This window comes from Coccidioides posadasii, chromosome 4 (assembly GCF_018416015.2).
Source record: "Coccidioides posadasii str. Silveira chromosome 4, complete sequence".
NCBI lineage: Eukaryota > Fungi > Ascomycota > Eurotiomycetes > Onygenales > Onygenaceae > Coccidioides > Coccidioides posadasii.
In genome coordinates, this window is record NC_089410.1 from 887678 (window position 1) to 915242 (window position 27565).

Genomic DNA, 27565 nt, shown 5'->3' on the forward strand with positions numbered 1-27565 from the left:
GCATTTCCAGCAAAATGAATCACTAGCATGTTGGAATGCAGGCTAAGTCTCGGCCAATATGTGCATGTAAGTATGTAAATGCATACTCCGTACACATACTACATACGTAAACTTACCAGCTTCCCCATGAGTATTGAATATTCCAAGCTCGTGATGTTTTCCAATAAATATCATATTTCAGAACTATTATGATGAATTGCTCTAGGTCAGTGGCTGTATATACATGATAACATTTTCTTAGATGAAGCTATCATTCTGTTGCAGTTTCTTTAAAGACTGAGATGTTAGTAAATTCATTGCTATATACTTATGTTAGAGCAGACAACCCCTCTTTAGTTACTCTGTACGGAGTACGGAGTACCTTCTTTTCATAATACTTCTTGGCGCGGAGCCAGAGTTCCCTAAACATACGTCAGCAAATCCCCTCCAGGCGGGCCGCACGCACCGGCATAAGATCCCGGCCACCCCTAGCCCAGAAATAGACAAGAGTGGCTGATCTACAGGCAGTGGAGTGGGAGCTAAGCTCATCTCGCAATGCCCCACCTGGGTGAGAACAGGGGTTAACCAAACTGTTGGGCCTGGGAATGTAACTTCAACTAGGAACTGCTTCAGGTCGACTCCGTACTCCGTAGTCATTTATCGGAATTGGGAGTCTTATCAGACTATCGGTAAATATTATTCTCCCTGTGGAGTATAGTATCTATAAGTAAAAGTCACAGAGAGCAGACAGAGAATTGTTATATTTACGAGATTTTAATCCATGCCATACAAGCAGCTTTCCAGCCCTTGGTATTTCTTTAATAGACATTATATTCCAGAGGTATCTTAATGAATTTCTCTAGGCCAGTAACTGTCCACACATAGTGACAGTTTTAGATAAAGCTATCATTCTATTGCAGTTTCTTTTAAGGACTAAGATGTTACTTAATGCATTGGTACATACCTGTGTTAGAGCAGATAGCATCTCTTTACCTTCTCATATCAGCATGGACTAGTGTGTTGGAATGCAGGCTAAGTGTCGGCGGATACATGCATGTACGTACACACACACATACTATGTAAACTGATCAGCTTCCCTGTGAGTAGTGGCATCAGCGTCAGGTCTACAAACGGGAAGATCCTTGCTCAATGATCCCCAAAGGTGCATGGATTCCATTATTTGATGAAGGCAACAGTTAGATGCATTTGACAAGGGAGTTGTGGCAAGATTCCGTTGCTTTCCGCTGTATCCAAAGGCGTGATCTCAAGAACAACATGTGTGCCTAACGGTACTGTTGTGATTCATTCGAAACTCGAGATGATTAGGCCCTAAGTATGGAATCCCCATTAGGTAGGGAGCCTGTATATGAAGCAACAAAGTTGCCAGGGGTAATTTCTCAGAATCCAGCAATACATTATCTTCGTCTCCCTTTCGGCTCATAACTATGATTCTCGCTGTCGTATGGCAACATCACAGATAGTCAGGCCTTTAAACATATCATCCTCGATTGAATTTGCGGCAGGACTTATATCAAGGATCACCATTTGAAAATTATTAGCCTTCCACCATACACCTGAGTTCACCTGTGAGCATCAACAATGGAACTAGAGTATATGGGAAAGAATAGCATTGGGGATGAAGCATTTGTCTCTGAAGCCTTCTTGGTTGATGTCCCCAGCAGCAAAGGTAGACTCGCTTACTCTTGTGAAGCGTCCTGGTTAAACTAATTTAGATTGTATGGGTTAGCTCTGGCAAAAGTTTCATGTCGTTGGAGGCTTTCTGCATCAACGACGGATGTGGATGCGCGACAATATTTTCATTCTCTTGATCTGCTGATGGGAATCGTTCCTATCTCGCGTACTAATGAGCCATGCGAAGACAACAAAAACGGAGATCTTATTCCGTATGCCACTGGCACCGCCCTCGAGAATCTTGTCCACGCGTGTTGCATGATTCGAGCATCAGTCGATCAAATCGAAGTGGCGGCAAAGGTGATACTTGTCTCTCGCAATGGATACATGTGTAGGAGCGATATCCTCGAATTGAGAATGCGGGATTCCGCATTTGTCGGCTCAGTCATTCGGTTCCCAACTTCCGACGGTTATTTTTCACCGATTACAGCCCATGGCGAAAGGAGTCTCCTTGCTCTATTGTCTTCGGCTCCTGGAGCATTGCTTGTGAAGCGGTCTCCAACGTCGTATGACGAGGCACTAGATCTGATAGAGGGAGAGTTGAGAGTTCGGTTGTCTTTTGATTGGGTGCTTCCGACTAAACCAGCCGTACGCAAAGTAGCCGTGATAGGAGGGCGCCCCATGTTCGATAGGCAGAAAGGATCATTCGGTCACCAAGGAACATTCGAAGCGGCCCTAGCTCTGGGTATATCGGTGGTTGTGGTTGATCGACCGGGACATTGGCTCGAAGGAGAGACCTATTCTTACCTAAGGGATGACTTTATTCCTGTTGATGTGACCGACGATGCGAAACTGCCGTCGAGGATTGCTGAAGTACTGAAAGGGAGAAGGATCCATGGTATCGTTACATTTTCAGATGAATTCGTGATCGCAACTGCGAAAGCAGCCGGGATATTGGGTCTTCCAACCGAGCCCATATTAGCAATCTTGAATGCCCACAACAAGTACGAGACGCGCAAATTAATTAAATCAAATATCCAAACATTGCGACTGGACAGGGTGGAGCAACTGTGCGACTCTTCCGTGGCCGAAAAGGTCAGAAATATGCAATACCCTTTAGTTGTCAAACCGTGCCAGAATGGCGGCTCCCGTGGCGTCAAGAGAGTTGACCACTATTCGAGTATGCCCCAGGCCATACGACAACTAGAAGAAGCCGGGTTTTCAAAGTATGGAATTCTCCTCGAAACGTATGTTGGTGGCCCAGAGGTAGATGCCAACTTTGTTCTTTGGGATGGGGAGATTCTTTTCTTCGAAATATCAGATGATTTCCCATGCCAGGCAGATGCAATGGACGCGACGGTTTCGGATAATTTCGCTGAAACCATCGTGTTACTACCAAGTCGACTGGACACAGAAGAAATAGAGCTTATCCGGTCGTCCCTGCACCAGAGCCTTCTCCAATTGGGATTCCGCTCTGGTGTTTTCCATCTTGAAGCCCGGGTGCAGAACTCTTCCATGCGCTACAAAGAAACCAATGGCGTCCTAGACCTTGCTGACGCCGATTCAACAACGGAAAGTAAACCGGATGTGTTTCTGATCGAAGTCAATGCTCGACCGCCCGGTCTGCAATCTGTGTTTGCGACCACGTATACGTATGGTGTGGATTACTGTGCGCTTCAATTTCTTCGAGCGCTCGAGGACGGCGAGCGTTTTAAAGCTCTGTCAAAATCTTTTTCATGCCAAGCTCAGTACTGGTGTGAGCTTGTTATGATTCCTATCCATCGTGAAAAGATCGTGGTACCGGATGACTTTTGCGAGAGAGTGATTGAACAGCTTCCAGAAATTGGTCCATACATTTCTCGGGCAGAATGTATTGTATCTGCAAAGGTTGTATCGCCGGTAGGGGGCACCGGGTTTATAGGGTATTTCTTGTTATACTCGAGGACCAGCAGAAGGCATTTGTTGGAAATGGGTGGTCGTATTAAAGAGGTTTCTAAAAAGATCTTGGATGGCATTTGATCAGCCATAATGAGATGGAGATAAGATCACTGATTCAAAATGAAAAACAGTTGATTGAGTGCGAGAACTACCTGCCAATATCCTTTTAAACAAAGAACGTAAATTTCCATTCTAGCAATCAATCTCGGAGCTAGTGAGATAGCAGAAATCCTTTCGTTGAAGCCTATCATCCATTTGATGAAATTTCCCTGGCGATTTAGGAGCAGGAGTACATAGCTACTCCGTAGAGGCTTGTTAAGGTTGAAAGATTGCACCACGTGACATCTGGGTGGCTGATAATTTTTCGAAGTCAAGCAAACATGTCAAACATAAGTAATAGTACTCATTGGCATCAAACTCTAACATCCCAACTTCTCTCCAGGAAGGACATATACCAGATAAACCTTTGAAGGAGGAAATGTATTAATGCTACAGTTCTTTTCTCTCTGTCTGATAAGATGATCACATTGCTCACATGGTCTTTGGGTGACAGAATGAGTGGCATGGAGGAATCACTTCTTGTATTCTTGAGACAGCATCTTTAGGACCCACCAAAACTCTGGAAAAGCCCCTGTGAGGGGAGTGGTTGTTTAAGTGCAACAACTAAATTGTTGCCAAAGTCATTATTGGAAACAAAGATCATACAGCCACACATACATGTAATACTTTGCAGAACAAGTGCCCATTTGTTCCTACCTTGAGATTCTATAGTGTAGTCACATTTGGCCCTTCTCATCTACTACTTATATCATACATTCTAGACATAATATTGATCCAGGCATGGTCTAGTCTGTCACATATAACAAATTATTCACACAATGTCAACTGGATAGGACCTTCTGTTAACTGAGAGCATTTCAACAAAGTGATGGTATTGTGCTTGAGAAAGTTCATAAAGTAGGGTTTAAAGAGCTTTGCATTGATGAGCCTGTTCAAAAATATCATCTCAGTTATGGAGTTTAATGACATAGTTTTCTACCCATCATCATGGCAGCATTGTTATATGTGAAGCTCCTCCATTCTTTTCTTGAACATAATAACTCTGCCTTGGCTACTGGATCAGTGTTTCCCCCATCCTGCAGCCAGCCATCTCTGTCTATCGTCATTTCGCCATGTCTTATGAAGAATTCCAGTACTGTGTTGATTCAGTACAATGTATGGTCCCCGCGGAATGCCGGCCTGAAACGATAGGCTGGTTGTCCTGCAGTCTCCCGTCATGGTTTGGGCAAAAAGAGGGGAGAGCCAGGACCTTTGCGGAGTTTTGCCGTGTGCTTCTGGCGACAACAGAGATGCTTTTCTTGATGGGTTGCCTGCGCCTGTAGCCAATCCTTTTCTGCCATCTTGCGTATACGGGAAACCGCCCACCGGTCCTGTTGGACATGCGCTTCGGAGATCGAGAATTGCATTCTATCTTTGAACACAGACCGGGAGAAGCTGAAGTCGCCTCTCCGTTATGACCCGACATTGAAACCAATTTTGCTTTTCCTCACTATGCAAATTTTTAAAGAACTGTCAGTCGTGCTGAAGGCTGTTGATTTAAATCCCACCCGCTGCAAGGGCTACGTGCGCCGAGGATTTGATGGGAGTAAGTACATCTTTTAGCCATACACCAAATGCGCTAAAACGAAAGAATTGGATTGCTCACAACACATCAAACGCAGCATCTGAAATGGCATCGGAAGATGTAAAGAAACGGCAGTTTTCTGATGTCAAAAGTGCGTGTACATAACGGCACAATGCTTGTTAGCCGACAACCATGTCCTTTGCCAGCTGCAACCCCCGGTCAGGATCGCTGTCTCTCCATCACCCTTCAAGTGAATATGGCCAGGTGTGCTTTTCGCTGAACGGCGGGTTGCTACTTAACAGCAACTGGTTCGCTTGCCAAACGTCGCAAAAGACGAGAATCCACCTGCAGCCCATATCCGAGCTTGCATTTTCCCTTCCCCCAGCGCTCTACCGGCCTCCTTCAAGCTTTCCCTGTAATGCGGAGTATGTGATGGCCGAGAATCAGACGACGGACTTCGCAGCTACCGATATTCCCCTGAATTCGCTTCCTCACCCCCAGCTGGCACGCCCTGGCCGCGATCCCGATCGTTCCTTACAGCAAGACTTGGAGAACGGCATAGGAGATAGGACCTGTGAAGATCGTATTCTTCCGAATGGGTACCGACGATCGCAAGAAATGAGTCCCGATGATGAACTCGAAGGGAGAAATCGCGAAGAAGTTATCCCCCACCAAATACTTCCGTGGATGCGCAGGCCCGGGAGATCGACGGAACACCTGCGTAAGTGCGGCGCGATATGCACGTGGATACGCGGTCCGGAGGTGCCCCGAATTTCACGAATAAATCCATTCTTTCCAAATATCCAGAGAGCGCCCATCCGACTCCTGGATCGATGGCTACCAGGACGAAAATGGAAATTCGGCGTTCTTTCAATTTTCTGCGCTCTGTGGATTGTGTCGTTCTCGTTAACCCTTCATCAGTCAGTGATGGGCCCCGTCCTCCCAGGCAATGAGCCTACTGCTCAATTATCCTGTATCGCAAGTTTGTGGCCAAACGGCACAGACTGTGGACTGGACGGCGACCTTTGTAGGCCTTTCAACGCCAGCTCCTTCGCGTTTCGCTGTCCTGCATACTGTTCAAGGGTTAAGGCTTTCGAGCCCTACGCAGTAGGCGCTGACGAGATATTATACAAGACTATAGTGATCGGAGGCCATTCTGACAAAGAATATCCAATATATCGCGGAGATTCCTTTATCTGCCCAGCTGCACTGCATGCCGGTATTATTAGCGATAAAACCGGAGGCTGCGGCCTCTTGTCGCGTCTCGGCGAGCAAAGTAATTACCCTGGTACCAAAGCCAACGGGGTCTCAAGCACTGCGTTTCCTTCATATTTTCCCTTGTCGTTCACTTTTGAAAAACTCTCAGATGGCGCGGATTCTCAATGCCAAGATTTACGCTGGCATTTGCTTGCTTTATCAGTGGCCTTCACTTCGCTGCTGTCACTCTTTACAGCTTCGGGCGCGGTCTTCTTCACTTGCTCCTTCGCTGGGATCTTTTTCCACGTCGCCCTTGTGTCGGATACACCCGAGTCCTACAGCTTTTCTAGTGTTGTTTCTATCGCATTGGCGAGATTCCTTCCTGCAGGATTTGTCGCGTTTGCGATCTATTACTTCTGGGCACGGATAACTCTCCGTAACCTCGATGCTCAGGTGGAGAAGACGATTCTCTGGCTTGGAGGTTGTTGGGTTGGCGCTTTGCATAATTACACGCTTGATCGTATTCCCCTATCTCGACTGACACCACACGACCTGAAGCAACAGCCTGGCGCGATATTTGCACTTCTGATTTTGGTTCTCGTGATCGCCGCAATAGCCTTGGTCCAGGCTTGGGTCCTGCGAACCGAGGGCAGACTGCTCAACTTTCTCAAGCTATATGCCTTGATTGGCAGTGTTCTTCTGATTTTGTTGGCGATTCCACACATGCACCTGCGCCTTCATCATTACATTATAGCGTTGCTCCTTCTACCGGGGACTGCAACGCAGACTCGTCCCACCCTACTGTATCAGGGATTTCTTGTCGGTCTTTTCATCAACGGCGTCGCAAGATGGGGTTTCGCAAGTATCCTCGAGACATCCATCGAATTACTCAGTAATGCACAGATGAACAGCCCCCTTCCATATATTCCTGAGCCAACAATCACCAATAACTCTATTACCTTTAGTTTATCCAATTTGACTGCCGGTTTCGGTGGGATTAGCGTGCTAGTGAATGATGTTGAGCGCTATCGGTCATACGAATCCTACAACAAAAAGTCATTTACATGGAGACGCCATCCAGAGGTGACGTTGGAATTCTTCAGGTTTGGCTATATTTTCCGGGACGCCTTTGGAAATTCTTGGTTTGGGGATTTTACCAAGGCTGGCACATGGAAGGAAGATGGAAGTTGGCAGCATATGAAGCCTGGACCAAGTCGATGATTGTGCTGCATAACTACTGATTTTCTAAAGAGGCTCCATACACCAAGTCTTAGTTGTGCTAGAATACGAACATTGAATTGGAATCCAGAAGAATTGATGTGGATTATAAATCGTGGAGAGTCGTTCAGACCCTGGATGCTCCGAAAAGACTGAAGTCGATTGATAGTGTGAATAGATTTTGAATCACATCGCTTCAACCTCTTCTCGGTGTCACTGCACGCGAGAAACGATTGAAGAATGAATTGGCTCGAGTGGAAAGCAGATAATTCCAGGAGGCTAATCCACATGAAGCCTGCTGCAGAGTTATCGAGACGACATAAGTTGAAATCTCAGCCACATCAAATGCGATTGGTTCTCGACCAACACGGAAGATGAAACGGGAAGTTGGGGGATTTGCACGTCGTTTCAAGGACAATGGACGTCGAAGCAGGACCTGAGATCCGTATTATCAAGAAGAGACAAGTGCTGCTGCTAGCAAGTGAAGAGGTGTTCAAAGTGTTACTGAGGCGGGAAACACATATGACAGCTGAGAAAACCCCCTTTCTCTAGCCTGAGTTTCCAAAATTCCAAAGTCACATATTGATAACTACTTTAGTCTATACTCTGTTACTGCAAAGTAACTACATCAACGACAATGGTTCCAATTGAGTGTTTATAAGACACCTCCACAAAATCAAACGTTACCCAAACTGACGAGTACAGCACAAACGCTCACTTATAGTCTCACCTCGCTCCTCATCAATCTCTCCCAATCCTGCACTGTAAACTCCCGATACGTATCGTCCTCCGGCTTCATCCACAGAATCTGATCCGCCTCGCCATCCTTCACCTTCGTGCCTTTCTTCGCAGGGTCAACACCCTCTTCTCTCAGTGGAACCTTGTTTTGCTTATTATTATGAATATGATTCGACGCCTCGACGATGCGAATAAACACTGGAACGGCGTATCTCGGCAACTTCTCTCGCGCATGGCGCACGAGCCCAGCCCAGTCAAATCGTCCACGCTCCGCGGGATCGATCAGCAACGCCGCACAACCCGCACGCCCCTCATAATTAGGAACCAAGACACCATACACATTGGCCTCCAGGACACCGGGATACTGTCCTAGCACCACAGCGACTTCGGCGGTGGACACGTTTTCCGATTTCCAGCGGAAGGTATCTCCCAGACGGTCGAGGAAGTGCCAATGGCCATCGTCGGTGCGGCGCAGAGCGTCACCGGTGCGGTAGTAGAGGTCGCCTTTCTGGAAGACGTCGCGGACGAATTTCTTCGACGTGGCTTGAGGATTGCGCCAGTAGCCCTGGAAAACCTCCTCGTTGGGCACGGCGACGAGGATCTCGCCTCCTTCTGCGTAGGGCATGCGAGTGGCGAAGCCGGTGACGGGGTCGCGGAGGATGTCTGCGGTTACGGGGTCAATGGCGACAGGGATATATGTGTTGTTGAAGAACTTGCGGAGGATGGCTCCGTGGTGCCCGACGCAAGTGGCACCGTAAGGGCCATAGTTGGTGTTGAGCAGGCCAAATATACCTTCCGTGCTGTTGAAGAATTCGTAAATGGCGGGGATACCGAAGCGCTCGCGGAATCTCTCCCACACGTCCGGGCGCAACCCATTGCCGTACATACCACGAACCTTGTGCTGACGATCCAGAGGTGATGGAGGCGCTGAGAGGAGATAACGGGCGGTTTCGCCAACATAGATAAAATGGGTGGACTCGGAGTCGATCACATCCTTCCAGAAGTTCCTTGTGCTGAACTTCTTTCCGATAGCAACGCTAACGCCGCGGCTCAGGCAGACTTGCAGTCTCACTCCTCCGGTTCCATGATACAACGGCATGCAGTTATACCAGCGATCCCCACCTTCACCTGGCTTTTCGTCCAAGCCACTTATTAATATGGTCCCGTACATCCGGGCCATGGTAAAGGCAGACGCCTTTGGCAACCCGGTTGTGCCGCTGGTATAGAAGAGACAAGAGGGCGACCCGCCCTCAAGACCTAGCCGCAGAGACTCGTCGGGAACGGCAGACGGGAAAGTCGCAACATACGCCTTTAAGCTCTCGTCTAGAAGCAGCGGCTTCATCTTCAATTCGCCCTCGACCGCCGAGCGTTCCTCGTCGATCCTGCTTGAGCAATCCGGGCTAGGGTCAACAATCAGGTACTCCGCGCCGCTGACCTTCAGGCAGTGTATCAATGCGGGTCCGGCCAGATTGTAATTGATCAATGCCGGAGAACAGCCGATGGCCCATAACCCAAACCATATAAGAGGTAGCTCGGCGCAGTTTTGAAGATAGACCGCGACTAGATCTCCTCTCTTGACGCCAAGGGACAGGAAGTAGTGGCCGTATTGGCAGGCCATGTCGTGGGCTTCCTGGAAGGTGTATTCGACCTCTCTCGACCAGATACACTTGACATTGGGATACTTTCTGACAGCTTCGGCGAAGAAGTACCACGCAGATACTTTGCCATTGGCGACTGGAGGGGACTGTTAGCAAGGGACCCTGAAAAGGGGGCCTTTCCTTTTTTTTTTTTTCCTTTCTACAGCGTACCTGCACGTGCGACCTCACGCTCGCTCGACTTTGCTCTGATTATGGCTGATAGATCTTGTTTGATGTGGTATTTGGCATTGAGGTATGCGGCCAGAGTGGCGCCGCCGGCCGCGAGAGCAGCAGTAGCTGTTGGGAAAGAGGGTAGAAGCAGTTAGCAAGATATATCAGAGCTGCCATGCTGGGTATCAAGTAGATCAGAGCTAGCTAACTACATACCCAATGCCATTTCTTTTCTTTTGCCCCGTCAGGCCTTTTTAGCCGAGTCTCTATCAATGCAGTTGGGTGTAGTAATCAAGCAATGACTACAGGCTAACTAGGCTCTGGTGAGATGGACAGAGCAGGATATTACGCTGCACCAAAAGGGAACAACAGATCAAGATGCAAATGCCGAGGGACGAAAAGAAGAGCCAGAGGGAGGTGAAGAAGGAGAGAATTAGAAAAAAAGGGAGAAGGAGAAGGAGAGAAAGAGAAAGAGAGCAGACGGGGAAGACAGAAATCAATAGCCGAAGCAGCGGCCATGATTACGAAGATCTAATAAATTTAACATTTACGGAGTACGGAGTATTCTTCCACAAATTCCGCGCATTCTTGGAAACACTGGCTCGCGCGTTGCTGGGGTAGGGTAGGGTAGGGTTCGTTGTACGCCCCGGCGTTGCTGGGCCTGCTTTGTCTGCTGTGCCTTTTTGGCTTTTTCCCCACGGTATCTCGGTGCAAGATACATATAGCCGTTCTGCGGGCGGGATAAGCTGGGGTAACTTGGTTTAACTCAAGCGGCCCTGTTGGTTAACTAACTAGTGCCGGCCGCAACGGGCTGTTTGTCGGGTTCGACCTCGGTACTTCCGCAGTAGCGCTCGGCTTCGTCGAATAGGGAGCCGAAGAGGCACCGCCAAAGTTACCCTGGGATAAGCCAGTTTCCTGATGGTCATCTCGAAACACTCCCGCAAAAAAAAAAAAAAAAAAAAAAAGAGAGAGAGAGACAGATAGAGGGTGTTATTGAGTGTGCGAAAGAGAGAATGAGAGAGCTGGATGAACTGGTTGCTCTTGAATTCTCCTAACTGCGGGACAGCCATCATCGTAAATTCTCGCAGCCCGAACTAACTACCGCTGAGATCAATCCTGAGTTATAGTTAGTCCTCACTCTTAATGGTGTAAAGCCATTGAATTATATTGGAAATACTCTGTACAATAATAATATGTTAAAAAAAGGGGATATCCGCAATATTCGCAACAGCCATGCTCTTCCCCCAGTTATATACATACATAAAAGGCATCCAGCGAGTCAATCGCCGAGTCACATAGTTAAATACTAGTTTACATAACATTCATCTCTTCCTTACCAGCGCCTGGCTAGAAGTTTGTCACAAGCGTCAAGCTCGAAAAATAAATAGCATCTTCGTAAGAAAGAAGCAGACGTAAAAAATAAAAATAAAGTAATAAAATTAAATTACAGTGCCATAAAGACACCAACGACGGCACCGCCCAGCGTGAAGACCAGCGGAAGATGTCCCGTCACCCCCATCTTCCGCGACCCCGAATCCTGCTGAGATTGCAGGGTCTCTTCGGGGCCCGCGGCGTTCGCGTTCGCGTCCGCGTCTTCCACAGAGGTCGTGCTACCACCCGGCCGAACGAAGACAACGCTCGTCTGCGTCTCAACGGGGATCTCTGGCTCCTCTTGGGCGGGCGTTTCTGCCGCGTCGGGAGCCCCCGTCGGGTCTAGCTCGGCTTCTGTCTCGACGTCAGTAGGCTGAGTGAGAGTGAGAGTGGGTGTGGGTATGGGTGCGTTACGCCCTGGAAGGCGGGAGAGTGTGGTGGCATTGTTAGCTGCTGGTGGTGGTGGTGGTGGTGGACCGGGGAGTATGGTGGTGACTGTCATGCTGGGAGCAATGGTGGACGCACCCGTGCCTAATGGAGGATCTGCAAAGATACCCGTCCCCCCTGCGGGCGTGGACAATGGGAATGAGAAGGGGAACGGGAACAGAACTGGGTCGCCGTCGTTGTCTGGCTGCTGCGGGTTGTTCGGTTCTTGCGGGTTGTTCGGTTCTTGCGGGTTGTTCGGTTCTTGCGGGTTGTTTGGGTCGTCCAACTCTGGTGGTGGTGGCGGCGACGATGCTGCTGGCGGTGGTTGCTGTTGTGGTGGTGGCGGGACCGACGTCGAAGACGATGTAGTCGTAACAGGATCAGAGGTGGACGACATCGTGGCGCTCGTCGTGGCAGCCGTCGAGGTCGTGGCAACCTCCGTCTCGGTATTCTGGCCGTCTTCTCCTCCCATATCCACAGAAATCGCCAGCCCGGCTCTCGCCTCCGGCAACCCGTTCTTCTGCTCAAACTCCTTGACGTCGATCTCATCACCCGCCGCGGGAATCTCACCCAAGCTGGTCTCGCCGCGCTGCAAGTACATCAGAAACGAATACTCCCGTTTACCAGTCTCTCCCAAGCTGCCCGGCGCCGTGTACTTCACGGCAGGCTCACTCGACGATTCGATCTTCGTCTTTTCGCCTGTCGCCTTGAAATCAGTCTGCATGTAATGTATCCGTCTCGAGCCCTCCTCCGTAGTATCCACCATCATGATCATGAACGACAGCGCGGTGTTGACACCGGATGCATCGCCCAGGGCAAAGTTGGGCGTACGGGATGCATCTGCCATCTTTCATCTCAGCGTGTGCGCTTGTGCGATTTCGTTGTTTGTCCCATGATCGAGGGAACCGAGGGGGGAGCTTACCCTGCTTCGATACCACGGCGCGATCAGCCAATCCGTCAGAAGCGTCGCCGCCAAAGCTGACCTGCAGGTCGATAGAGCCAGAGCCGAAGCCTCCAGAAAGGTCCGGGGGAACTGTGGCTTGTGAGAATGCTAGGGCAAATAGCGTCGACGCAGCGGCGAAATATGACTTCATTGCGAGAGAGAGGAGGGAAAAAAAAAGAAAAAAGAAAAAAGGAGACAAGAGAAAACTGAAAAAGGGGATGATCTTTTCCAATCGAGTACCTGTTTATATCGTTGATCCTATCTGAAAAGATCAACCGATATACAATGAGCTATGGGGTATATAGAATTTGAAGAATGACAAGAAGAGAGACGGAAGGGAGTCAGGAAAGCTGGAGCAGATAAACAGGAACCGGCATAGCATCGCATGCTCATGCAGCTCCCTGCATTCGAGACGAAAAGTCTCCGGTTTATGTATCAACTATCATCCCCAGTCCATCCTGTGTCGTTCGACGGCTAGCAAAGAAAGAAAAGAAAAACACAAGCAATCAACTGGTTGGCTCACGGGCCTTCGACAGTTTGACGCAGCACGTAGGCGTCCAAGACAAGCCACATCCTGAACCCGGAGGGGTTTTGGCTTGACGCATGAGACAGTAGGCTGTAAGAGCAGGAAGGGGGAAAAAAAAAAGAACAGCTACGGGGAAAAGGGAAGACAGAAGATTATCCTGCAGAATGAAGATAATAACTTTGTCGCTTGCAGGAGGTTTCGCAGGGCCACCGGTCTGCGCCAAGCGAGCCGGCAGCGTTACAAGTTCGGCTCAGTGCGGGTTTCAGCACTGTCTCACCGCGCCTAAACGAATGTCTTCGGGGTTTGAGAGCAAGATCTATAACAGAATGATCAGCATGAAATGTCGACGCCGGCTAGTCTGCACTTGCGGGTGGGAGGAAAAAGCCTGTGCTGAAAATTGTTGATTTCATATTTTTTTTTCTTTTTCTTTTTTTTTTTATCATTTTGGGTTAAAGTGAAGGCTGCCCTTGGAATTCATCAGCAAGGAACACGTCAATGCAGTTCAACTGTCACGGAAATGCATTTATACATAGTAGTCACATAGCTATATACTATTTCACACACGCTGTTTTGCGTTGCTTTTCTTTTTTGTTTTTTTTGGGTCTCTTTTCTTTTCAATGTATATCCGCTAGATGTTATTAAAAGTTCATTCATGCCCCAACGCTCCCCCTTTGCAAATCCCAAGCGCTTTTTTGGAAACCACCCGGTGAACGAAAGGGCAGTTAGTTCAATTTGGACGCAGCAAGAAAGGGCTCCAGGTCCGCGCGAGATCTAACATATCAATTGTGATGTGATTTTGTTCAATTTAAAAAGAACTCCTGCTAATCCCAATCACCGATTCCTTCCCCCACCTACTTCATTTAAAAGTCAACCTTCTCCTTGACATACAGGTCAACATACTTGTCGACATCCATGTTCTCGAGCTCCTTCTGCTTGAGACCCAAGTCGATGAGCGACTGGACCTTGGAGGCATCGTAGTGGGCCTCGAGGTGGCGCTTGTACTTGGCGAGGATCTCGGGCTTGGCCTCCTCACGGCGGAGACGGTGGCCGAGAGGAGCGTCGACGACGACCTCCTCGAGGACGGTTCCGTCGTTCAGGGTGACGGTGAGGGCGTTGGGGATGGTGCGGAGAGCAGGGTCGTGGTAGTCCTTGGTCATCTGGGGGTCCTCGACGCAGCGGATGCGCTTGCGGAGAGACTCGACAAGTGGGGAGGTGGCGGCCTCGGATCCGTCGGTGTAGTCGGTGGCGACGAGGCGGTTGAAGACGAGCATGGTGGAAACCATGTACTAGAAAAGCAAAGCGCTGTTAGTGTTTCTTTTCTTATTTCCTTGTTTTATTTTTTTTTATGTTTATTTTTCTTTATTTATTTATTTATTTTTTGTTCACCCGATCAGAGGGGAGAAGAACGTACCTGAATGCAGTGGTCACGGTCAGCGAAGTTGTCCATTGGCTTGAATTGTTTGTCGATGATGCGGACGCAGGCCTCGTGGGTTCTGATGGTGACTTCCTTGATGTCTTCGGCAGACTTGCCCATGCTGGCGAGGGTGCCGTTGATCTTCTTCGCGGCCTCGATGGCGGTCTGGGAGTGGAATTCCGCTGCAGACGGTCGTGAGTGACTTGACCTCCATTTCACTTCTATGCAATATTGCAGTACATACCAGGGTAGGAGACCTTGAAGAGGACGTTCTCCATAACGTAGCTGCCATATGGACGCTGGAACTTGAACTTGTTGCCCTTGAAGAGGACATCGTAGAAGCCCCAGACGGGGGCGGAGAGGACGGTAGGAACACCGGCCTCACCCTTCTGGACCTTGAGGACGAGGTTGACTGCACGCTGGCAGGCATCACCGGCGGCCCAGGACTTCCTGGACATGGTGTTGGGGGAGTGTCTGTAGGTGCGCAAGCTCTGGCCGTCGACCCAGGCCTGGGTGATGGCGTCGGCGGTCTGCTGCTCGGTCAAGCCCATGAGCTTGGCGACGACGGCGGTGGTAGCGACCTTGACGAGGACGACGTGGTCCAATCCGACCTTGTTGTAGGAGTTCTCCAAGGCGAGGACACCCTGGATCTCGTGGGCCTTGATCATGGCCTCGAGGACGTCACGGACCTTGAGGACCTTGCCGTTGGCCAGGTTGCCACCGGCACGGTTGGTGCGGGAGATCCAGTCGGCGACGGCGAGGATACCGCCCAGGTTGTCGGACGGGTGACCCCACTCGGCGGCCAACCAGCAGTCGTTGTAGTCCAGCCAGCGGACCATGGCACCGATGTTGAAGGCGCCGTTGACGGGATCAAGCTGGTAGGGGGTTCCAATGACCTTGGTGCCGTTGGGGACGACGGTGCCAGGCACAATTGGGCCCAGGAGCTTTGTGCACTCCTTGAATCTCAAGGCCTCGAGGCCGCAGCCGAGGGTGTCAAGGAAGACCCATCGGGCAGTATCGAACTAGAATCGCCCCAAAAAAGAAAAAAACAGAGAGAGAGAATTAGGTTCCTCGATTCATTCAAAAGCTAGGATTAACGGGGGATGAGAAGTGGATTGCAGGGAAATTTCGTACAGCAAGATCCGAGTTGACATTGTACTTGTGGATGTAGCTGGCCATGTCCTTGATCTCTGGGTCGTACTCCCTTGGGCCGGCGGGCGCAGGAGCGGCGGACTGGAGGGCAGACATGGTGGAGAAGGTCTTTGGCTGGGAGATCTGGCGAGGAGAGAAGTATCTGGCGGAGGAAGAAGGTCGAAGAGAGGAGGCAGCGAGCCGGTTAAGAGAAAAAGAGCGTGGGGTGCGGGCGGAGAGGCGGCGCAGGACTGGATTGGCGACCGACATTACGTGCAGGTCGAGATGGTAAAACCTCTTCGATCGGGATGGAGGTGGGTGTGAGAGGGTCAATTGCACCACAACGAGAAGCAGAGCAAGGAGGAGAAGAGGGAGAAAAGAGTCCGGGGAGAGAGAAGAATGAGAGAATTAAAAGAGTACAAAGAGAGAGAGAGAGAGAGAAAGACTATTAAGAAGAAGAAGAAGACGAAGAATAACTTGTTTAGTGTATCGCTGTAACGAGAAAACAACTCCCTTGCGCCCGAGGAGCCGCCCGGCCAATCACAGCCGCCGCCGAGCCTAGCCGGTACGCTCCGAATACACGCCGGACCCCCCGTTGCCGCCTGTGCTGCCCGCCAAGCTCGCAGTATCGTCGTACCGTCTGGTAATCGCCGTATCCCCGGCTCGTCCCTTGTTGTCTTATCTGATAGGAATTGGCGATTCGCCTGTTTTTGTTTCTTCGCGGCGACGGAACGACGGCGAGGTGAACTTCGCCTGAGCAAAACAAAATCACCACCGCAAAGAGACACAGGAGTAGTCAGGGCACAAGACAGCCTGCATCCTGCTCGTCGCTTTTCACTCTGTTCTCCCTTCCTCCCCCCGATCAAGCTACATATTGCGAGCCATGCTTCGCAACGCTTCCCGCTGCCTGTCGAGACAGCTCCGACAAGCTGCACGTCCCTCTGTCGTCCCTCGCTGCTCTGCCGCTGGACGTCTGGCCTATACCTCCGTCAGAATGGCCTCGCAGCTTCCTCCGGTTAAGCCACCGGTGTCTGTTGAATTCCCCGCAGACTCGTACCAGCTGCTGTCCACGTCGGAGAAGGCCGGCGCCGCTGAAGATGCCCTCTTCGAGCAGGAGGTGAACGCCGTCAAGGAGTGGTGGGCTTCTCCCCGCTATGAGGGCATCAAACGGCCCTATTCCGCAGAGGACGTCGTCAGCAAGAGAGGATCCTTGCAGCAGTCATATCCAAGCTCGTTGATGGCTAGAAAACTGTTCAATCTACTCAACGACAAGGCTGCTAAAGGCGAACCGCTGCACACCCGTAAGTCGTAAAAACAACCCAATCTCTCTGTGTGTGTGCGTGTGTGTGTGTATGGGCAGGATCTGGAAGAGTAATCCGTGATGTTCTTTGTAGTTGGCGCAATCGACCCTGTACAGATGACGCAGCAGGCTCCCAACCAGGAAGTGTTGTACATCTCCGGATGGGCTTGCTCTTCCCTCCTGACGACCACAAACGAGGTCTCCCCGGATTTCGGTGACTATCCGTACAACACCGTTCCGAACCAGGTGCAGCGATTGTTCAAGGCCCAGCAGATGCACGATCGCAAGCACTGGGATGCCAGACGGAAGATGACTGCTGAGCAGAGAAAGACTACTCAATACGTCGACTATATGCGCCCAATCGTTGCTGACGGTGACACAGGGTTTGTATACGCCATTCGCTCCCGTTGGGTAGTGCACAGCTCATGTTTCATAGGCACGGAGGCCTGACGGCGGTGATGAAGCTCGCTAAGCTCTTCGCCGAGAACGGCGCCGCGGCCGTCCACTTCGAGGACCAACTTCACGGAGGCAAGAAGTGCGGCCATCTCGCTGGAAAGGTCTTGGTTCCAATCTCCGAGCATATCAATCGCCTGGTGGCTGCCAGGTTCCAATGGGATCTCATGGGAACCGAGAATTTAGTCATTGCTAGAACCGACTCTGAAAGCGGGAAGCTTCTCAGCAGCACCATCGATGTTCGAGACCACGAATTCATTCTTGGAGTCACACAGGATACCGCGCCACTGTCAGAAGAGTTACAGAAGATGGAGCTCGAAGGCGCTTCGGGTGCCGAGATCGATAAATTCGAAATGAAATGGGTTAAGGAACATAAACTGGTGACATTTGACGAGGGTAAACGTTTACACACCACCGGACTTTATAGGAGATTTTGCTAACATACCACTCTCCAGCTGTGGAACAACATCTCGTCTCCGAAGGAGCCTCCAAGGCCACCATTGACGAATACAAGGCAAAGGTTCGCGAAAACAGAGACATGTCCATTTCAGAACGCCGGGCCTTCGCAGACACCCTCGCGAAATGCCCGGTCTTCTGGTCATGGGACATCCCAAGAACCCGAGAAGGTTTCTACCATTATCGCGCCGGTGAAGCAGCGGCCACCAAGCGCGCCATCAACTTCGCTCCCTACGCTGATCTCCTCTGGGTTGAAACCGGCGACCCGAACGTCAGCAAGGCAGCTGGATTCGCCGCCGAGATCCGAAACAAGTTCCCCGGAAAGAAGCTGGTCTACAACCTTAGCCCGTCGTTTAACTGGATGGGACAGGGCTTTGACGAGGCCAGCCTGAAATCATTCATCTGGGACCTCGCCAAACATGGGTGAGTTTTCCCCGCAGACCCTTCCCCCCCCCCCGGGACTTGGGAAGGATGGTTTCAAAGACTAACATGGAATAGATTCGTTCTCCAACTCATCTCGCTTGCCGGTCTGCACACCAACGCTACTATCGCAACGGAGCTCTCAAGAGGGTTCAAGAAAGATGGCATGCTATCATATGTCAATCTCGTCCAGAAACGCGAAAAAGAGATGGGCGTTGACGTTCTGACCCACCAGAAGTGGAGTGGTGCTCCCTACGTCGATGGAGTTCTGGGCTCCATTCTCAGCGGCAGCAGCTCGAACAAGAGCATGGGCGAAGGAAACACAGAGTCAGGTGAGGAGTTATCATCTATTTTCCTTTTTTTCCCCCCCCAAGAAAGGGGAGGTTATACTGAATAGTCATCTTGCTGACATATGTATAGGTTTCTAAATCTCGAAATTCCCACGGACGTTGAAACGTAAATGATGTTGGGATGAATTCATGCCTGCTCCTATCACAAAAGCACAAACCCCGATCGCTACCCGTTTTCGTTCTTCAGACTGGATTGTACAAAGCTTCTGGTTGCTCTCTCCTTTCTCTGAAGTGCAACAAGCCCGAAAAGATTGGTCTTGAGCGAAGCGGAAACCCAGTAAAGAAAACAGGGATATTAAACAGAATATCAGAGAGAAGCTGGTATGTTTTTCCAACACAAACAACAGACAATATAAACCCCTCTCTATTAGCAGCATTAAGCGGCAAGCGCAAAGTCAAGATGATTCAAAGGAAAAAGGAGAAAAGGATATTTGAAAGAATATTTACAGAACTACCATTGTGGCTGCAGAAACAATGGCGATATTTCTTGTCATGTATATACAAAGAATTTTATTTGCACATAAAAACCATGTTATGCTAGATCCCGAACTCTTTCCCTTTTCCAGACACAAGGCGAATGCCGGTGAATATCGTAACAGAGATGGCTCTACTGCTATCATAGATGGGCCAACAAACATGTAGCAACTGATAACCGCCTAAAATCAAACAAGCAAAAGAAACTGGCCACAAAGGAACGGCTTGAAAGCCTACCAAACCGCCAATCATGCTGTAATTTGGAGTAGTTAATCCTCAGCACAAATAAACCTGATCAAAAAAAAAAAAAAATAGAACTATGCTGCACTCCGTCGAGCAGCTTAGTCCCACACCATTGTCACCGTTGAACACCATCTACCCTCTCTAAATCCTTAATAATCTCCCTAAACACCGCCTTCGCGAGCATCGGCGGCACCGCATTCCCAATCTGCTTCAGCACTCCCACCCCACAGAACCGATGCTCCATGGGGAAAGTCTGCAGACACGCCGCTTCGCGGTGCGTGTAGCCCCTGGTGCCGCTGGGATGGAAGTTGTCTCCTCCGTTACACGTGATGGTCTTCGCGAACGAGCGCGGGGGGAATGCGGGCTTGGTTATGTTGCGGAAGTAGGCGCGTTCGGGATCGTGGTCGGGAGCGTTTTCGGGGATGTCGCCGATTGCGTCGAGGATGGTGCGGTGTGGGAGGAGGTTGGACCCTGGAGGGCCATGTGTGGGTTTGGGGAAGGGAGGGAGAGGTTCGCCGGGTCTGGATTAAAAGGTGAGAGGAAGATGTTAGCGTCGTAAGGGCTGATGGGATGTTTCGATACTTACCCGGCTCCGATCATCACGAGACGTTTCCGTTGCTGAGGGACACCGTAATCTTCGCAAGATAAGAGCTTCCATCGTATCGAGTAGCCCAGATCAACAAAGGTGTGTATTGTAGCGTAAAGAAACTCTTTATGTCTTTCTTGAAGGCCCGATGTCTCCTCCATCGTCGCAATTCTGGGCTTTACCCTCAACAGCAGCTCCCTCGCGGAGAAGATACAAGCCTCATTAGCCTGGTCGGTAGACGCAGCAACGGTCTTCGCAGGCGAGAAAGTCTGGCATGGAGGTGAGAAGTGCATGATATCAACCATGATATCCTTTGTCTCATTGGTAAGGAAATGCACCACCTCGCAAGTCTCTCCGACTGCTGTTCGGAAATTGAGACGGTAGGTATCCATGGCTTTTGGGCATTTATCAAAACCCCAACGCACATGTAACCCGGCCTGCAAGGCTCCGCGGGAGACACCACCAGCACCACAAAATCCATCCCCAAAGGTATATTTGGTTCGTCTTTCATTGCTTCCTGTGAGATCTATAAATGGTAACTTGTGGCTGCCTCCCAGCTCTGTTAGTCCTCTCCAATCGTGGCGAAGCGCGACAGGTTCAGTGGAGAAGCCAGGGTCACATTCATCCTTCTCCAAAAAGACCAGCGCTTCCTCTGTGATACGCGGTTTTCGCGACTTGCTCCAAATGCGAATATACTTGACACGACAGAAAAGCAAACCCTCTCTGCGGCATTCTTCATTGGTTTGGAAACCCCCGGGTGTGGTGCCGATGTTCATTTTTGTGTAAGGATGGTTGGTCAGACGAATAATCCGTAAACCTTTTATCTCATTCACTGACACCTCTTCAAATCCATCTCCGTTATCCATCTCTTGCAAGTTCAGGTCAATCGTCCAGCATACTTCATTCATCCTATCAGGAACCAGGCTGTCCATATGCTCCAAACGTTGAAACCGTTGTCCTCGAAGAAATATCTCACCGCTAGCATCCCGCAATACTTCATGGATGCGTAGGAAGGTCGCATCGTTCAGCTCAACAGACTTGCCCCTTTTGTATGTTTTCCCCCTGATCTGGATTTCCGGTATTTGATCCCTTCTCTGAGTCAGTCCTAGCAACGTAGATCGCGCCTGATGACGTATGGGGTTTGTGGCATTCGCAGATAGGGTCGTTAGGTAGTCCTCAAAATCGTCGTCCGCCATAAAGTCATCCAGATTGAAGACATCTTCAATGCGAAAGTCGCCCCGGAGTGTCTCGCTGCTGGCGTCGTCGTCATCGATGATAATTGGGTCTCCATGGTCAAATGCCATTACGTGGTAGTGAGAAAAATGACGAGCAACGTTCCAGGCAAGTAGAAGAGACGAAACCAGTTTGATGAAGAAATATGGCGGATCATGAGACTAATACAAGCTGCAAAGATAGTACACACCGTGGAGAGGAAGATCAGGTACCCAGGATGTTAAAAAAGTGAAACTATTGAATAAAAATATGTTTTTCAACAGGAGAAAAGCACAAGGGCAGTGTGGTACATATCCAGAGACAGCTCGCTTCACAACACATCATAGGAGACTTGTGTTGTCCCGTCATCCTCAACAAAGGGATGTTGAATACGCTGGGAACTAGTGGGTCAATCGTCTGACAGGATGCCGAGCTTCACCACAGGCGACACTTTCAGTGCTCCAATTGATTGAGTGAAGCACTTCATTTTGAACCAGCAGCAATACTAGGTATGCAGAAGAGATTAGTAAACATAAATTTGCAATAATGGAGCTTCAAGACTGCTTGTTTGCAAGTCCAACACTAACGTCAGCGAAACAAAGCAATATCCATTGCTCAAACACTTTATCCCAAGGGATGAGATAAAGGTTTGATATCTCAATGTTGAAATTTCTAGTGGCAGTTTGCAAATGACCTATCAACTAACCAGGATTCTTGAAAATGCAGAATCTGAACCAAAAGTGTGTGACACCACCATATGTCAGATCCCCGGGTTTGTTGAAACATGCATTTGCAAAGTCAACAAGGTCGAAGAAGGTGAATGAGAAATGAGAGGATTAGAGTAAGCAAGAAACTTGTCCTTCCCGGGAAAAGATTTTTGGATCAAACAGCCAAACCGGCGATGATATTGATCGCGAGTAACTCCAGAGACATTCCCCCAGATTGAGTATCCATGATGGCACTGGAGAATTCCAGTCTTTCCAACTGGGCCATATACATGTCCATAAATCACGAGGGAAAGCAGCCCAGAAGTTATCTTGATGCTCAATCCCATTTGATTTGGGCACTGAAGAAAGCCCTTGGTAATCAGGATCGAAAGCGGCTACTGCCATAAAGTGATTTTCTAGGGAATGTCGGTGAGCGAACAACCCGGACACGGCACTAGACGGGTATGTAGGATGGTGATATCCAACGAATTAACTACCGTGGGGAGTAGTTGGTTATCCTTTGCGCGGGGCTACTTCGGAACAGGGCATGAGCACACACGAGCACTCCCAGGTAGATTGGGGATTCCAGTACTCCGTAATCTTGTGGACAATTCGAGTCGCCCTAGCGTCAAGAGACATCCACATCCCACCCTCATACCAATGCCCACCCGTATCCGCTATCCGCGTTGCCGTCGCAAAAGGTTCGCTGTCGCGGATGAAGCGCTTGAGGGGGCGGATCACGAGGGTCAGGTGACCCAGGGATGGAAAATTACCGTTTCATGCCGAATACCGAAGTTTCGGTGAAATCGCACCGTATCACCGCCGGCAAACCGCGGTATCATGACAACGTTACCGTACCAGCAAAGTGGGATGGGCAGAAAAAAAACATGCACCGTAACAGCGTGTATAAATCTTGGGCCGCCAAAATGGAAAAAAATAAAAAAAAAAAAAAGCGGCCAAATATTTTTCTGGAATTTTATTTCTCAACCCTTCACCATGATAGGAGATTGTCCGGCATCTCTGCTTGTCTCCCATCCCACATTCCTTTCTCCCCCTTCTTGCCCCTCAATGTCTTGATAGCAGGTGTCTGGCATGATCACATTGCCACTCTCTTCTCTCTCTTCGTCCATTGTTCCTGGGAACGCTCAAAGTGGGAACCTGCGCTATCTTGACTCGATAGCAATAGTCTGTGGCAGTGATGTATGTGTCCCCAGCATGTCTTGCCTATAAACCTAGCCTTTTTCTGTCTATATGATGATCAAAAATGGTTTTTATTGGATGTTAGACTACTGAACACCTTTGCGGAGAACCCAATCAATCTGATCCTTGAGACTTTCCATGAACAACGTTCCGGAACACTTCTCTCTTGTGCAGGTTACTTCCCTTGCTGACTTGCGACACCGCTAGAGACACCTGTACTAGGACGCAAACACCAATATGTGTGGCATTCTCGCCTTAATCCTGGCAAGTGCCTCGGCGTCTGCCAGCGTTGACCTTCATGAAGCCCTATACTTGCTCCAACATCGCGGCCAGGATGCATGCGGCATATCAACCTGCGCTTCAGGTGGACGGATATTCCAATGCAAGGGAAATGGCATGGCAGCAAAGGTCTTCCACGATGGTGCTCGTGTCGCCGACCTACCCGGTTTCATGGGCATTGCACATCTCAGATATCCCACGGCGGGCAGCAGCGCTAATGCGGAGGCCCAGCCTTTCTACGTTAACAGTCCCTATGGTATTTGCCTGGCGCACAACGGGAACTTGATCAATGCCATTGAGCTTAAGCGATATCTCGACTACGAGGCTCATCGACATATTAATACCGATAGTGACAGCGAATTGATGCTCAACGTCTTTGCGAATGAGTTGAACGAAACCAAAAAGGTCCGTGTTAATCATGAAGATATTTTCACGGCCTTGAGTAAGATGTATGAGCGGTGCGAAGGTGGATGGGCGTGCACAGCCATGTTGGCCGGTTTCGGCGTTCTTGGATTCCGTGATGCCTATGGCATTCGTCCACTTGTGCTTGGGTCCCGTCCCTCCGCGGATGGATCGGGGATGGATTACATGATGGCATCAGAATCTGTTGCCCTTGACCAACTCGGTTTCTCTAATATCCGCGATATTCAGCCAGGCGAAGCTGTCATTATCCAAAAGGGAGGAGAGCCGGTGTTCCGCCAGGTTTGCCCTAAGAAGGCCTATGCACCTGATATCTTTGAATATGTCTACTTTGCCCGCCCTGACTCCGTCATAGACGGTATCAGCGTGTATCGGAGCAGACAACGGATGGGTGATAAGCTCGCTCAGCGTATCGTCGACACCTTGGGCCCCAAGGCCATTGAGGAGATTGACGTTGTTATTCCAATTCCCGAAACATCCAACACATCCGCCGCCAGCGTGGCGCGATTCCTAGATAAGCCATATTGTCAAGGCTTTGTCAAGAACCGCTATGTATTCCGAACATTCATCATGCCTGAACAAAAGGCTAGACAAAAGGGTGTCCGCCGAAAGCTAAATGCCATGAAGTCCGAATTCAAGGGCCGAAATGTGCTCCTAGTGGATGACAGTATTGTCCGTGGCACAACTAGTCGTGAGATCGTCACAATGGCCAGAGAGGCTGGTGCGAAGACGGTGCACTTTGCCAGCTGTGCGCCTGCAATTACGTAGGTCAACTCCTTGCTTCTTTTTTTGGTCTGGATTTGCTGACATAGCCACTAGCCATGCTCATATCTATGGCATTGATCTTGCTTCGCCACAGGAACTAGTCGCCCATAACAGAGACACGGAGTCAGTTGCAGCACACATTGGCGCTGACACTGTGATCTACCAGACCCTTGACGATCTCAAAGACGCCTGTGCCGAGATCTCCAAAGAAAATGGCCTTTCAGAGCCCACTAAGTTCGAGGTTGGCGTCTTCTGTGGCCATTACGTCACACCCGTTTCACAAGGATACTTCGACCACTTGGAAAAGGTCCGCGGCGAAGGACGCAAACTCAAAGTCGTGGAATCGGCTCGTAAGGCTGTCCTAAGGGGCGTTGCGAACGATATGGAATTGCAAGTCGCTGCAAATGGTGTCCAGCTAGATCGAAACGGCAAAGTTGTCCCTTCCATAACGGCAAGTGATCCGGCAAAGTCGACGAATTCCGCTCATCACCGTGATGAGGAGGCAGATCATACCCCCCAGGTCAAGGACCGTATGGATATCTCCCTACATAATTTTGGTGATTATACCTAGGCTAGATTTAAACGAAGATTTTATGTGCTCTTTGTTTGATCGTTTTGTCTCTCTTGACACGAACATTATTTAGATTTCTTATCCCTTGCATAGGGTGGAATAGGTGATAGCATTTGAGGCTGCTTGACTCATGTGTTGTTTTGTTTCATTATTCAAGTGCTGGCTAATGTTCTCATATTCAATACTAATGTGTATTGCATGTAATGAGACAGCATTGTTCTTATTCTATTGTACATACATGGTTAACTCTTCACGTTCACAAGTCCCGATCGTCACAAGTTTTTTGACTTCGCGCAAAATGTGGTTCAACAGTGACAAAAAGTCAATAGGCACCTAAGGTTATTGGTGATTGATGACCGGTCCTATGGGCATATGCTATGTTGTGATTCAGGGTCCAATATCACCAGTACCAATATTGCGGCCATAGAAGTTACCCTTGCCCAGGTGGTATAGACCAATGGGACCTGCAAACTGGGCATGCTTGTGACGAGCCTCTCAAAGGGGAGTTTCCCTTGGAACAGGTATACTTTAGAAACATCCTACAATACCATCAGAGCCAGGGACCCGTGGATACCGATCAGTATCCCTATAACCTAAACCCCATACCCATAACCTCGGGTGTCCCATATCACCAGTGTGAGCATCGGCCATGCGAACCGGCTTACAGTGTTGACGACATAATATCATCACACAAAGGCAGCTTAGGGGGAACGTCAACTTTTGGGCGTGGACTTAGGTTAAAAATCGTCCCTTAACTTACTATATTTGCTTCTCGACTGCCCAGGACGACAACGCCCACGGAAACGATGGTACAACCCGCTGGCACATCGCAATCCAAACGGAAGCGTCGTGAACCAGACTCAGTCGGGTCAGCGAAGCCACCCGCTAAAAGGCAGCGAAAACCCTCCAAGAAAGTGGGAAGTGCTCCAGCCAAAGTCATCGATTTGCCGCATAACTTAGGTACTATAACTGTACCTGAACTAAATAAAGGTGAAGGGGCCCCCAGTCAGGACACCCAGCCGAACGGAGCCGCCTCTAGCGAACATTATTCAGCAAGCTGGACAGCGATAAATGTTTCTACTCGAAGCCCTATGCGAACCCCTTTTTCACAAGACCCGCAGCAGAAATCCCAACCACGGCAACTTGGTATTGACGTCGAAATCGCGGCTGCTAGTCCCGCGGCAGTGAAGGGGAAAGCGGCGACGACGCCCAGGACAAGCCGGCGGAAAGCTCGGCCAGTGTTCAATGAAACTCCCTTCCCAGAGTGGGCATATCCTACAGCCGAACAGTGTGAAGAAGTTTCACGCCTTTTAGCCACGGTTCACGGAGAAGTCAAAGCACCAGCAGCGATACCACTGCCGTCGCTGACAATATCAGGATGTGGAGAAGTCCCAAGTGTTCTCGATGCCTTGATTCGCACCCTCCTTAGTGGTGCGACCACCGGCAACAATTCTGCAATGGCGTTCCAGGGCCTCGTCAAGAAATTCGGTGTTCTCCAGGATGGTGTGGGCAAAGGGAGTGTGAACTGGAACAAGGTGCGGGAGGCCACAGTGCAAGAAATTCGCGATGCTATAAAGAGCGGTGGTCTAGCGGATACCAAGAGCAAACATATTAAAGAAATACTCACCATGGTATATGAGCAAAACATAGCGCGACGAAAGGATCTTGTCGATGCAAAGCAAGGGGGCGACGAGACCGTCCATCTTTCAGATGAACATATGTTATCCCTGGATCACATGCACGGCTTATCCAAAGATGAGGCGATGCAGGAGTTTATCAAGTATCCCGGAATCGGCGTCAAGACAGCAGCCTGCGTCGTACTGTTCTGCCTTCGTCGGCCATGTTTCGCCGTGGACACCCACGTCTTTCGGCTTTGTAAGTGGCTTGGGTGGGTTCCGCCGGAGAAGGTCAATGAGATTACGGCTTTTAGGCATCTTGAAGTGCGAGTTCCCGATCATCTCAAGTACTCGCTTCATCAACTATTTATATTCCATGGAAAGGAGTGTCCAAGGTGTCGGGCTATAACTGGCGCGACAAGTGAAGGCTGGGAGAAAGGTTGTGTTATCGATCACTTGGTGAAGCGGACAGGTAAAAGAAAGGGGAGCAGGTCCGGTCTTGTTCAAACCAAATTGGCTGTGTGAGAGATGTTTCTTTTCGATATTGCTTCGCATAGTTAGCACTTTG

At 49.7% G+C, this 27565-nt stretch overlaps 9 protein-coding genes across 9 annotated transcripts; 5 read left to right on the plus strand and 4 right to left on the minus strand.

Annotated features, from left to right (window-relative positions):
* Positions 1-1578: 1578 nt before the first annotated feature.
* On the plus strand, positions 1579-3630 carry D8B26_007196 (uncharacterized protein; the record flags this gene model as incomplete). Its single annotated transcript, XM_003072027.2, has 2 exons — positions 1579-1666; positions 1727-3630. 2 exons carry the CDS (start codon positions 1579-1581, stop codon positions 3628-3630), a joined length of 1992 nt encoding a protein of 663 aa, XP_003072073.2.
* Positions 3631-4843: 1213 nt separating this feature from the next.
* D8B26_007197 (uncharacterized protein) lies at positions 4844-7671 on the plus strand. Its single transcript, XM_003072028.2, has 2 exons — positions 4844-5194; positions 5271-7671. The coding sequence occupies exon 2, from the start codon at positions 5366-5368 to the stop codon at positions 7589-7591; it is 2226 nt and encodes a 741-aa protein (XP_003072074.2). The 5' UTR covers positions 4844-5194; positions 5271-5365; the 3' UTR covers positions 7592-7671.
* A 551-nt stretch (positions 7672-8222) lies between these two features.
* D8B26_007198 (uncharacterized protein) lies at positions 8223-10360 on the minus strand (the record flags this gene model as incomplete). Its single annotated transcript, XM_066125461.1, has 3 exons — positions 8223-10060; positions 10135-10260; positions 10351-10360. 3 exons carry the CDS (start codon positions 10358-10360, stop codon positions 8307-8309), a joined length of 1890 nt encoding a protein of 629 aa, XP_065981543.1. The 3' UTR covers positions 8223-8306.
* Positions 10361-11578: 1218 nt separating this feature from the next.
* Positions 11579-13025, minus strand: D8B26_007199 (uncharacterized protein; the record flags this gene model as incomplete). The annotated part of the gene is made up of 3 exons (XM_066125462.1): positions 11579-11859; positions 12031-12771; positions 12854-13025. The coding sequence occupies 3 exons, from the start codon at positions 13023-13025 to the stop codon at positions 11579-11581; spliced, it is 1194 nt and encodes a 397-aa protein (XP_065981544.1).
* An 870-nt stretch (positions 13026-13895) lies between these two features.
* Positions 13896-16379, minus strand: D8B26_007200 (uncharacterized protein). Its single transcript, XM_003072031.2, has 4 exons — positions 15949-16379; positions 15059-15836; positions 14812-14996; positions 13896-14686 (listed from the first exon to the last, which is right to left on the minus strand). Exons 1-4 carry the CDS (start codon positions 16213-16215, stop codon positions 14261-14263), a joined length of 1656 nt encoding a protein of 551 aa, XP_003072077.1. The 5' UTR covers positions 16216-16379; the 3' UTR covers positions 13896-14260.
* Positions 16380-16664: 285 nt separating this feature from the next.
* D8B26_007201 (uncharacterized protein) lies at positions 16665-19477 on the plus strand. The gene is made up of 6 exons (XM_003072032.2): positions 16665-17246; positions 17340-17628; positions 17682-18094; positions 18154-18577; positions 18653-18906; positions 18995-19477. The coding sequence occupies exons 1-6, from the start codon at positions 16829-16831 to the stop codon at positions 19000-19002; spliced, it is 1806 nt and encodes a 601-aa protein (XP_003072078.1). The 5' UTR covers positions 16665-16828; the 3' UTR covers positions 19003-19477.
* Positions 19478-19756: 279 nt separating this feature from the next.
* D8B26_007202 (uncharacterized protein) lies at positions 19757-21531 on the minus strand (the record flags this gene model as incomplete). The annotated part of the gene is made up of 2 exons (XM_066125463.1): positions 19757-20162; positions 20228-21531. 2 exons carry the CDS (start codon positions 21529-21531, stop codon positions 19757-19759), a joined length of 1710 nt encoding a protein of 569 aa, XP_065981545.1.
* Positions 21532-23120: 1589 nt separating this feature from the next.
* Positions 23121-25651, plus strand: ADE4 (amidophosphoribosyltransferase). The gene is made up of 3 exons (XM_003072034.2): positions 23121-23346; positions 23554-24809; positions 24865-25651. The coding sequence occupies exons 2-3, from the start codon at positions 23584-23586 to the stop codon at positions 25379-25381; spliced, it is 1743 nt and encodes a 580-aa protein (XP_003072080.1). The 5' UTR covers positions 23121-23346; positions 23554-23583; the 3' UTR covers positions 25382-25651.
* A 536-nt stretch (positions 25652-26187) lies between these two features.
* On the plus strand, positions 26188-27522 carry D8B26_007204 (uncharacterized protein; the record flags this gene model as incomplete). The annotated part of the gene is made up of 1 exon (XM_003072035.2): positions 26188-27522. One exon carries the CDS (start codon positions 26188-26190, stop codon positions 27520-27522), a length of 1335 nt encoding a protein of 444 aa, XP_003072081.1.
* Positions 27523-27565: the final 43 nt, after the last annotated feature.

What these genes read in the sequence shown, in the direction of transcription:
- D8B26_007197 (XM_003072028.2), top strand. Translation starts at nt 5,366, where the DNA reads ATGTCCTTTGCCAGCTGCAACCCCCGGTCAGGATCGCTGTCTCTCCAT.
- D8B26_007200 (XM_003072031.2), bottom strand. Translation starts at nt 16,215, where the DNA reads ATGTCGGTCGCCAATCCAGTCCTGCGCCGCCTCTCCGCCCGCACCCCA. An exon ending in ATGTCAACTCGGATCTTGCT is followed by an intron (nt 15,837 to 15,948) that starts GTACGAAATTTC and finishes GGGCGATTCTAG; the next exon opens with TTCGATACTGCCCGATGGGT. An exon ending in ACCGTGACCACTGCATTCAG is followed by an intron (nt 14,687 to 14,811) that starts GTACGTTCTTCT and finishes TTGCTTTTCTAG; the next exon opens with TACATGGTTTCCACCATGCT.
- D8B26_007201 (XM_003072032.2), top strand. Translation starts at nt 16,829, where the DNA reads ATGCTTCGCAACGCTTCCCGCTGCCTGTCGAGACAGCTCCGACAAGCT. An exon ending in GTTGCTGACGGTGACACAGG is followed by an intron (nt 17,629 to 17,681) that starts GTTTGTATACGC and finishes CATGTTTCATAG; the next exon opens with GCACGGAGGCCTGACGGCGG. An exon ending in ACTGGTGACATTTGACGAGG is followed by an intron (nt 18,095 to 18,153) that starts GTAAACGTTTAC and finishes ACCACTCTCCAG; the next exon opens with CTGTGGAACAACATCTCGTC.
- ADE4 (XM_003072034.2), top strand. Translation starts at nt 23,584, where the DNA reads ATGTGTGGCATTCTCGCCTTAATCCTGGCAAGTGCCTCGGCGTCTGCC. An exon ending in AGCTGTGCGCCTGCAATTAC is followed by an intron (nt 24,810 to 24,864) that starts GTAGGTCAACTC and finishes CATAGCCACTAG; the next exon opens with CCATGCTCATATCTATGGCA.